An 11,745-nucleotide genomic window follows, 5' to 3' on the forward strand; every position below is an offset into this window, starting at 1 on the left:
TTGTCGTTCGGCAAGTCCCTCCCTCTAGGAAGAAGATTGCCTGAGCCTGGACGCTCGACTTTATTGTCCGGTTGTTTATCAGTCATGTTGTCTTACGTCCTCATAGACGACGTCAAGTGATGTGGGGTTTTTCCTTGGTGATGATGGTGAGGAGGTATCCGGTTCAACAAACCTCGATCTCCTATCCAACCTGCAAAACAAGAATATTCTTTTCGGAATATTTCCTCCAATCCTTAAGTAAGTAATTGTTTTGGAGAGAGAACTTAGAAAGAAGGCAGAGCAAAATAAATTACGTAGGTTGTAATGAATTTTGCATGGTCGTTGTCCCTTGGAATATGGAGCTTTATGTAGTACTAGGTTGGAGGAGGAATGACCTAGGAGTCCTGCAATATGATTGGTTAGTTTCTGGTGAAAAGGACATGTGTCCTTTAGCTCGAGCCGCCATTCAAATGGAGACATAAATGGGCTTTTGGGCCTTGCTGAGCCAAGCCAAGCTTGCCTAATTATATAAAAGAGCCACTGAGCAAGATTAATGAAGACGTGTTTGGGCAAATTCCACGATAATCAGGCTCTATGTTGTATGATTTGCCTTAGGTGTCAAGGACACAACATAGCACATTATCCATTTAGGATAGGTGACGGACAAAATAGGGGTGTCATCCTAAGGGTTCACGAAGAATGGTAATTTTATATCTTTCTAAGATAATTTTTAAAATCAGTTGGGGAGAAAGTTGTACGAGTATAATACATGTACCAAAAGGGATGATCTTTGTAACCAACTTATCTCAAATAAAAGTAAAATCATCGACAGGAAATGCCATTTATAAATAGCTGAATACACAGCGAATTGGGTTCTACCTCTCATTAACATTAGAAATATTATCCCTCCTCCAAACTAAATTTACCGAAAGGGGTGAACAATTTGACCGTTAACTAAAAAGATGTTTCTACAGAGCTCACAATTTTGATATAAAGGGACAGTTCTCAAGGAGTGATACATCATATTACTGCCAATCCTAACCTGCATAAAGTTTCACTTGATACATGGCTCTCTAGTTATAACCCCATATAAGCATATTAGTCAGCGTCCATCTCTTCCAGTGCAGCAGTTGCGGCGGCTTTGGCTTCTTGTAGAAGATTGTCAGGAACCTGTAACCAACATGCAAAAGAATGATAAATGAACAAGGAACTCCTCTACACAAGATTTTGAAACATCAACTTCATGCTACTTTTGGATAGAATATAAAAACTTGTTCCACATTAACAAACTATAATTACAAAATAAATGTGCTTAACAAATAACGACGACCATCATCATAAACAACAGCTAAATGATCTACTGCCGATCTAAGAAACCATGTGTAACAGACACTGCAGGACTAAGAAAAAGGCAATTAATATCCTTATTTCCTTGTTAGATCGGGCCAGCTTAATTCGCCTTTTTCCAAGTCTCTTCTTTTTATTTGGTTTTTAACTTTTTAATACCTTAAAACACCTTATCCTGATTCACTAACCCATTCCACCAAGTCCCTCAAAAATCACTACACCTAACCCCCTCCGGTCCTCCACCAAGTCCCTCAAAAACCACTACACCCTGCACAACATAACTACCATTACTCCATTAGCCCTACTCTGACTATAAAAACTATTAGCGATCCACCCACACCATCATTGCCACCTAAAGTCATCAAGGAGCCACTAAATACCAATTCCCATGCTCACCTCTACCAGTACCACCACAAGCAAACACAACCACCAGGGCACCCCACCCCCACATGGAAATCATACACCCTTGCTGAGCAACCTGAATACTTGACAGTTGACAGACCATCCAAGTGAACCAACACCCTACCCAGTACCATCAGTCCATCACAAGATTCACAACCTCACTGTAAGGACTCCCCGAAACCCACCACTAGAACCAGATCACCAAGCATCATAATAACTACCGACCAAAAACAGCCAGCCATTATAACCACTTAGACCAACACCATAACTCTTGGCTGTCGAACTTCACCATGGTAGTCTCAAACCTAGAACCTCTGTGGCCAATTTTAACCACCAAAGATCCAAACCTATCCCATTTGATTCAATATGGCCACAAGAGTGAGATGCTGGTGGTTGTGGTGGTTGTTATCAATGAAAAGATGCCGTGGGGCGTGGGTGGAGTTAATGTAGGTCAGTCAACAAGGATTATACTTGCAGAACTCTGTAGAGGTCTATGTACACAGATTTTTTTTCGTTGGCTTTCCTTCACTCAACATGTATGATTATACTGTGAATGCTTGCATAGACAGTTCGCAAATTATACCCTTCACGAATCACGACAGAGATGATAAATCCATAGGATGACTCTTAAATATAGTACTTCACAAAGTGGAGCTTCATCTTATTTTCCAATATATTCAATTAAACGCCATAATTATCACATCTGAAAACCAGAAAAACAAAACAGTGCTAAAAGTCTAAAACAATCATTTACCAATGAAAAAGCTCATGGTATAAAATAGCTTAAAATCAAATGTCGAAAATAACTAAATCAAAATTATTGGAACCAAAATCTATGATAGATGGGGACATGAAGGTATCCCAAAATAGTTTGTACAAAATATACAATTTATAAAGATTTAATATTTATGGTGTTCAATTTTCATATCCCACTAAGAAAGAAAAATGCATAACCCCACCCTTGTGAAACAAATTATTGACGTCCAAAAGGGGAGAGCATTATTTCCATCAAACAAAAGCAAAGAATTTCTACTACACTTTTTACACAATGCAACAAAACATCTACCAGTTTCTTAGAAAGTGAAGCCACACAGGGAACTTTTGCGGCTTATCACATTTTTTTACTTCCATAATCCATCTGGAACAACAAAGATTGCTTAATCTCACAAAATAAATTTGCTTCATTGTCAACTAAACTACGATTTATGCATTCTAAAGAAATCAGCCACCATTTAACCCAGAACACTAGAACAGTCAAACAAAGAAGCACAGTAAATGAACCACGTTATTTTAGCAGTATTCAATCATTTGGCTAATAAACATTTCAGTGGATTGATTTTGGAACGCACAAAAGCTTTCAGAAGTGATTATTTCTTGTACATATAATTTTTTAAGGATTGCATCAGAGGTGTTGACAAACAACAGTTTACATAAAATGAAGAAGAATTTCATCGGAAATAAGGTTGGTAAGTTAAGAAGTAGATTGACATTTGGTAGGTTTGAAAATAGATTGATCTAGAATTAAGTCTACTGCCACAGCCCTCATGATAAGGTGCAATGCCATTTAAGGATGAAAGCCCAAGAGATTACCTTCTGATGCTCGCGTTTTGACTCATCACAAATCCAGCTCATCTCCAATTCAAAAGCTTTATCTTTTGCTTCATCATGAACCTTGTATATGCTGAATTTGCAAACATGTGTTAGAATGCAATGAGACAGTAATACTTCATATCCTTCACGAACAAGATGATAAATCCATGTGCGTCACGTGACCGAGGTAATCACAATACTTGAGCAAACTTCGTTTCAAAAACATGGAGTTGATAACAGACAAATATATACAATCAATATCAAGTAATCCTTCGTTAGGTGACACATCTTCTACAAAGAACCATCAAACAAAAGAAAAAAAAGATACGAATATGCACAATAGCTAAGTGGATTTTGTCAATCAAGTAAACAAGTTGTCTTAGTAACACCCAACCCCCCCCCCCCCCCCCCCACACACACACCTTCCCCTACATCATTAAGCCGTTAAGTCTATTTCAGACTAATAGTATTCACGATTTACCAGTTAGAGGATTCCCTATCTACACCAAAACAAATCAACATACAAAGAAACAACCACCAAAGCATAATATAGACAGACCACCCGGAAGGTCAGGAGTCGTCACCAAAAACTCTCGGGAACCGTTTTTACAATTAAAGCAACTGAAAGAGTTGGTAATAAACTAACTACAAAACAAATACAAAAGCTAGGTTATTGTTATACAAAATATAACTCGGAAAGATAACTCAAGTAATTAATTGGGTCTGAACCAAGGTGTAAAAACTCGCCCGAGTTAACTAGGTTTTGGAGGCTGGCGATACGAGATATCCCGAGTTGTAAAGGTGTTTTAAAAACAGCAAGATCTCGGCCGGTTCAACCGATCCGAACGAAATTTGTCCGCATTAAACGTTATTAACCCCACATCTACTCGGTTTTCAGCTGAATTCCCCATGTTTTCGACAAAAAGAAAGGGAAAAGGGAAAAAAATGGAGAAACTCCACCGAAATAGTGTAGAGAACTCCATTTTCATATCTAAAACAAGAGAGGAGAGAGAAGGCAGACAAAGGAATTCATTTGATTATGTCACGTGTACGGTTTGGGGGAGGGGGACTAGGATAGGTAGTGAGTGGGGCTAACATTGGGCTTCTTTTCAAATTTCAAATTCCTACGCGACAACCGCGACTAACGCATCATTTCCGTTACCGAGCGTGCCAATACCGTATTTTTTGTCTATGGTCTGAACTATGGAGAGTGCCAAGGAATATTGGACAAAAGGCTCATTGTTAGGAGTTGGGCTACATATATTGTGCTCCCACTTATTCCCCAAAAACACAAGTGTCGGGAGCCTGGCACCTGATCTGATTTATTTATTTTTCCTTTTAGAAATATTCCGTAAGGTACTCTTACATGTTAGCACATTCTATTCAAGGCCACCTAAAATTCACAAAATAATCCATGACCATAATGGCAAGAGAGAGGTCAAAATAACCAAACCTTTTTCCTCCACTTACCTTCCCTTTTCTCTCAGCTCTTCTCAGTTCTACACAGCACCACCACTGCACCAACCACAATAGCCAACAACTGGCAAATGAGCCCCTATCCCCAGTTCCCCACACTACCAACCCCCTGATCATGCGAAAAACCAGCCCACACCCAAAACCACCCCCTTCCCTGACAGAGTTCCCCAAACTGCCCCCATTGCCACAAGGGACCCACAACCCTAAACTGCACCCTTCTCCTTCAACACCCTTAACTCCCTTAGTCCTTATAACCTTCCCCCACCAGTATCGATGCCCTTTCTTCACCTCTTTGCACAACGACAATCACCCCTTATCATAAATAAAAAAAATGCGGTATCGGTCACGGTCGCGGGATCGGTAACGGAGTTTCGGTAACGGAAATAATGCGTTAGTCCTTGACCCTGTCGCGGTTGTCGCATAGGAATTTGAAATTTGAAAGAGAAGTCCCATGTCAGCCCCACTCACTACCTACCCTAATCCCCCTCCCCTAAACCGTACACGTGACATAATTAAATGAATTCATTTGTCCACCTTCTCTCTCCTCTCTTGTTTTAGATCTTAAAATGGAGTTTTACTCTATTTTAGTGGAGTTTTTCCATTTCTTTCCGTTTTCCCTTAATTTGACATGGGGAATTCGATTAAAAATTGAGTAGATGTGAGGCTAATAACGTTAAATGCAGACAAAATTGGTTCGGGTTGGTTGTGCCGGCCAAAATCTCGCCGTTTAAAAAACCCTTTACAACTCGGGATATCTCGTATCGCCAGCCTCCAAAACCTAGTTAACTCGACTCGGGCTAGTTTTTACACCATCCCCTTCAGTGGCTGGAACAGAGTCAACAGACGGAGAAGATTTGGAGAGGGGGCGAGAGGACAAGACCTGCAAGCACTAAACAAAGTCACTAAACAAAGGCCGCATCTAATTGAGCATATCATATCTGTGTTAGCAATTCTGATTAGGTTAAAATTCGTTTTGGGTCAAAGTTTGATTTGGTCAAGATCTTTAATTCCGAGTTGTATTAGGATTAATTAGCTGCTTCTTTCATTTGTTTTAGACTTCTATTAGGCATGGTTTTGTATGCCTATATAAGGCACATTCGTTTTCAATAATAGAAAGGCTGTTTTTGAGAATTATAAAGCGTTTCTTATTTGGTTGTTTGCCTAAACTTCACTTTTGTTGTTCGTGAACATCTTCTAGTTGCAATTAGGAAGAGACCTCTCAACTTGCGATAACTGAGATCTATCTATCGACCATCAACCAGCCACATAAACAAACGTCCATAAATCCACCCTTTTGTACGAATTTGTTCCTTAAAACGAATCAGATTTGAGCTAAAGTTCTTATCTTTTGAATGATTAGATCTTAAATTCTCATAGAGTGTCGTTTCCCGATTAAATTCATCAAGAGGGTATCTAAGAACTACCATAAACGGACTTTTCTGTGCAAAAATCACATATACTAACTCTGCTTCTAATCAATAAGCCATATGACTCTTTGTAAGTTGAATATTCATCTTTTACAAATATGTATCTCATATGACACAAATCATATAAGTTTAATCTTTTATAAATACTTTTGTAAGATCATCTTTTCAAAACATGTACTTGTATGTCGTAACAAACATTCACAATCGGCGTTGCGTACAAAGAAGACCTAATATGTTTTAAGGGGGGGGGGGGGGGGGTGGGGTCAATAGAAAAGAAGAAAGAACAGCATGAAGAATCTAAGATCCCCAACAAGCTAAAAGAGGTATGACACACCAACTCATCATCAATATAATGCATATGCACAGAAATATAGCTCTGCAACAGCCAACACAAATAAGAGTATAACTTCAAGACAATAGAACACAAAACAATATACCAAGAGAAAATTAATTCGATAAGAGAAGAGCACATACATCTTGGCTACTTCAATGATCCCTTCTCTACAGGTCATTTCTGAGAGCTTCAGCTTTTCAATTTCCCTGTCAATCAAAAGATCTTGGTTTTAATATGGAACCAAAGTAAGATGGCAATCAACTTGAATGCAAGTTGTATGATAGATTATGAATGTTATAGTTATGAATGAACACAGATTAGGCACATCTATTATAAAAAAATTAATCAGACAACAAAAGGCATTATTCATTATCTCCTACTCCCTCCATATTTTACTAAATGGTGCACTTCCCAATCGGCCGTATTTTATTAAGTGGTGCATTTTCCATTTATGGAAACTTTCCCTCTTATTTTATAATTTTCCTCTTTCTCCATAGACCCCATTAATCATATTTTTTAATTCCACTAGTCATATTTAATACTTCCACTATCTTTTACTCCAATTGTTAATCTAAACTTACCCCACTTGTTTCCCTGTTAATAAAATCAACCCACCTTCATTAAACTTTGTGCCGGTCAAAGTGCACCACTTAATAAAATACAAAAGGGAGTAACATCCAGAACTTTGGACGACTTGCAGTTTAGAATAATGCAATCTAAATTTCGCGGCCACAATCTCTTGCAATTTGACATCAGTTCCTATAAAGAACAGCAATGCATGGGGGGAAAAAATCACGGCAATCAGTGGAAGGGCCCTACTAGGCACACCGCACACCTAAGGAAGAAGGTTGTGCTTACGTTTTAGCAGCCTGTTTTCCCTTTCCAATAGCAGCGCCAAAATATCTCTGCGTCAAATAATAAAAGATGTGTTTAGACAAGGATCTTGCCGGATGAACATAAATAGAATGGTAGCATAAAGCCTCCAGAAAAATCCAATCAACTTACATATGAAATTCCAGAAGGCTCAACCATATATAACTGTGGTCCATCTCGGTCATAACCTCCAAGAATGACTCCACATCCAAAAGGTCTGTACCATGAACCATCCACGGTGACTTACAAGATTTTGGCATATGTAAGATTAAATAGTTACAGTGACTTAGAAAATGGCATATTCTATATCACCTGAGCCACCAATAGAGGGTGCATAAATGGACATAACTAGCAACACGATCAGCAAGTTCCTTCACTGGGACAGCTTCACCATAGACACTACAGAAAATTGTGTTCCAGAGTTAGCTTTCAAGAAAATAGCAAGCACATAATAAATATGTAACTTGTGTGGGGGCTGGTGGGGATTATCATGGACATGGTGATGCTGGGAGGGGTTAGCAGTGGCGGGGGAGGGTGACGGCTTGGGTGATTGAAAGGGAGAGGGGAGACAGTGCTGACCTACCTAAAAGGTCAATGAATACTGGTAACATAAATGTAGTAACCATAGTTACCTAAAATCAATCTACTAACGGTTAATTCATTACTATAGTACGAGACTACAAGGCCATTTATTAAGAAGACTTCTTTTTATCAGGAAACCGAATGTGACATCTAAAACATGGGGCTGACGTTGATAATTTCGCCAAATTAATTTCCAAAGCCAAAACCACAGCTTAAACACTTTCAAAAGACAATTAAAAATTGCTAGCCCATGCGAGTATCTATCATCTCATAGGACACAGGCATAAGCACATATGATTTGTTCATACCAACCTCTCATAGTTTGTAGCTTCTGATTTGGCACGAGCAACTATTTGCCTTCCATCAGCTGCTAATCCTGCAACTGCCTGTTATACAAGCAAGACATGGAGAGTTTGAAATAGCGCGGAAGTGCAAAATGTAAAATAAGATTAGGAGATAATGCACTAACAAACACACGCACACGCACACATACAGCGCAAATGAAAAATGTGCGACAGAATTAAATAAGTTCACATACTCCGACCCCACACGGTCAAATAGCAAATGAGAAACATTGTTAAAAATCAAAAGAAAAAAGATGGCAGCCCATGAACAAAGCATAAATGGAAGGAATTGTTTACCCCTCCGTTATGTCTGAATCTACCTTTTATTCAATACACTTAATCTAAAAAAGAATATTAAAAAAAAAAAAAAAAAAAATTCCTTCCTGTCATCTAAGCAATGCTAGCCGGTTCGTGGTACGTGGCCTCAAATCGCGAACCAGATCGCCGGAGGTGATGAACCCAAATTGAAACCCTAAATCTACAATTGAAGCACTTCGATAAAGTTGTGAAGCTCAAAAGCATAGGGTTTTTACTACCCTGAGTGGTGCGAGAACACCGGTGCGTTCGGCGGGATAAATGGTGTCCGCATGATAAAGATGTATATGTATGGTGTATGAAGCATGAAGTAAAAACTCGGGCGAGTTAACTCATCTCGCCCGAGAGAACCCGATATTGCTCGCGAATGGACCGATTATTTTATAGAAAAGAAGAAGAAACAGAGAACTCAAACTAGAAAAGATGGCAATTGATAGTTGGAGAAGGAAGAGAAAGAATTGGGAGCATGGTTCTTTTAGCACCGGATATGCCCTAATAATTTAGAGGACACTAACAACTTTACAATACCCTAATAAATTAGAGGACACTTAATTTGGTCTATTTTAGCCCATAATGTCAGCTCCTTTCCTTTAACTAAGATGAAAATATCCATATCTCTATGGATATGCTGTTTTACTTGCTTCCTATTTGACATAGAGTGAAGACAACCTATGTCTTTCTAACCAAGGGTCTGATGAGACCACCACTTCATCCATACATAAATACCTCACCCCCCAAATTCATCATGAGAAAACCTGGTTATTCATCATCAAGAGCAAAATTCAGTATAAGTGGGTACTAGGCTCTCTTCTTAAGATGCTTGGAGAAGGGTGGTCTGTAATAACAATGCTTCTCACAAAATTGTGTGATCACTTGGCTAGCCCTGCAAAATAGACTCCTCACTCCTTACAATTGTCAGGTTGGTTCAATTAAATGCCACTAACTCGACTAGGTGCTCTCTGTGATTTCATTACTTCTTTGGATGTGGATATGCTAGACAAATCTGGCAGGAAGTGATTGTTTCTTTAAGATTCTTCTACGTAGTGGACGCTTTTGATTTTGATGTTCCGATATTTTGTATCGTGGGAAAAAAGCAGCAACTCACAAAACCTATATTACTACTTTTACTAAAGTTTCATATTGTTTGGCTACCAAGAAATCAAAAGGTAATTCAAAATAGATGTTAACCTCTTGCACTGGCTACAAAAGATGTACGGAGTACTACTTAGTGTAGCTTGTGGAAGCTATGCTAAGCTTAGGGGGGTCAGGGAGGTCCGCATAGATCTTGGTTTTTTTTTGGTAGTTCTCCTCAACAAACCTTCCTAGAAGTTGTGAAAGAGTTAAGATTGTCCCCTGGTGTTTACTTTTGTTTTCTAGGATATAGTGGTTTGCTATTTGTTGTTTATCTCATCTTTTAGTACGCAGGAACTTCGTTTTGGTTATTAATACAGCTTTAATTGCCCAATAAAAACTACTAAGCAAAAATCTTAGTTTTTAATCGAGTTCAATTGGCATAATGAATGTTCTCTTCCATTTTCAAGGAGCAATATTGTCCTCTCAATCAAATTATGGTATTGGTGGCGTGAGGAATAGAGAAAGATGGGGGATTATTATTCTCATAATGAGGATAGTAGTTATCCACACCCGCCCTTGGATAAGTATTACCGCCAAAATGAGGGTAAAAGTTCTCCCTTCTTCACCTCTCACCACAAAATCATTACATAATCATCTTACAAAATGTACCATCACTACCTAATCTTGCCTTAAACTATAATTATTGTCATTTGTTGTCGTTGGGTGAGTTGGAATTCACAGAGTTTTGTGGAGAAATATTGTCCAATAAGCAAAAGAAGTCGGGTTTCTAGCTCGAGTAGAGGAACTATTAAGCCTTCATGTGTTAGATATTTGGCATAGAGTTCAACTAACACCGACACTGGGACTTCCAAACGTGGTGAATGCCAGTCCTCCTTACTTAAACCGTGCCCCTACATAAGTACTAAATACTCTTGGTCCCATAAATCATTTTCACCACCATTTGCCTTCAACAAGCAGAATGAAGAATCCCACTACTTTCTTTGGTATTTTTTTTGGCAGAAACTTCTTTGGTATTTGCTTCACTAATCCTCCTTCCTAAAACCCACCCCCTCTCACTGAGTCATTGGTGTCAAATACCCTTGTGGTGTAGTTTGTGACACCACCGTCAAAAACGTAAATTATCGACAAGTCACCTTAGTACCTTACTACCAGATGTGGCCCCTCCCACTACCACATAAACCATCCGAAGGAGTTCATTCGACAGTACTGAAGCAGGATTTGGCCATGGCAAAGCCAATTTATCCAGGATAGAAATCAGATTATACTCAACAAAACACAAATTTAGTGGTTTCATACTCTAAGGCTTAACTAACTAGCTGCGAGTAACAAAGAAATTACAAATTTTTCAGTTTCATCCAAACAAGCAATAGGTCAAAAGCACAAAAGCACCAAAAGGGGCAGATAATAACCATGCCAGAGTGACGATGAACGGAGTGGATTCGTCGATTCGAGCCCGGCAACATCATCTTCGATTGAATAAGCTTCTCCACACCCTAATTTTGAACATTAATTGACCAATCAAATCCAAAACTTCAAAAATCAAGATCAACAAATTGAATACCCAAAAACATAAATTAGTGAATTACCAGAACAATTCCATCCTTGCATTTGATGCCTACAGCAGTCCCGCTGTTGTCAACGGCCTTGGCGGCGTACTCGATCTGAAAAACTCGACCGTCTGGTGAGAAAGTAGTGACCGAAAGGTCGTAGCCTGTTCCGATGCTGCTCATTCTGCTTCTTTTCCGCTCTTTCTCTCTCCGATTCTTGGTTGTGCGAGTGAGTGGGTCTTGCTGAGTTGCTGCTTGGTGCTACAAAGTTATAAAGGCGAGAACAGCCGGAAATGAATAAAGGAAATGTAGCAAAAGCGGATGTTTTCTTAGAGGGCAAGGCAGAGGAGATCTGTGTTTTGTTTTCAAGAAACAATATACTCTATAAAACCGGTCTACGCTAACTTATTGTGAATCACCACAACCGAGTAATT

General features: G+C 39.0%; 1 protein-coding gene across 1 annotated transcript; it reads right to left on the bottom strand.

The window, feature by feature from the left end:
* Positions 1-785: 785 nt before the first annotated feature.
* LOC110775238 (proteasome subunit alpha type-3-like) lies at positions 786-11,528 on the bottom strand. The gene is made up of 9 exons (NM_001426302.1): positions 11,351-11,528; positions 11,174-11,257; positions 8,323-8,396; positions 7,741-7,827; positions 7,561-7,645; positions 7,414-7,460; positions 6,696-6,761; positions 3,319-3,409; positions 786-1,149 (listed from the first exon to the last, which is right to left on the bottom strand). The coding sequence occupies exons 1-9, from the start codon at positions 11,492-11,494 to the stop codon at positions 1,078-1,080; spliced, it is 750 nt and encodes a 249-aa protein (NP_001413231.1). The 5' UTR covers positions 11,495-11,528; the 3' UTR covers positions 786-1,077.
* Positions 11,529-11,745: the final 217 nt, after the last annotated feature.

The sequence above is a fragment of the Spinacia oleracea genome, chromosome 2, assembly GCF_020520425.1.
Source record: "Spinacia oleracea cultivar Varoflay chromosome 2, BTI_SOV_V1, whole genome shotgun sequence".
Taxonomy (NCBI): Eukaryota; Viridiplantae; Streptophyta; class Magnoliopsida; order Caryophyllales; family Amaranthaceae; genus Spinacia; species Spinacia oleracea.

What these genes read in the sequence shown, in the direction of transcription:
- LOC110775238 (NM_001426302.1), bottom strand. Translation starts at nt 11,494, where the DNA reads ATGAGCAGCATCGGAACAGGCTACGACCTTTCGGTCACTACTTTCTCA. An exon ending in GCAAGGATGGAATTGTTCTG is followed by an intron (nt 11,258 to 11,350) that starts GTAATTCACTAA and finishes GTTCAAAATTAG; the next exon opens with GGTGTGGAGAAGCTTATTCA. An exon ending in GAAGCTACAAACTATGAGAG is followed by an intron (nt 7,828 to 8,322) that starts GTTGGTATGAAC and finishes AATTTTCTGTAG; the next exon opens with TGTCTATGGTGAAGCTGTCC.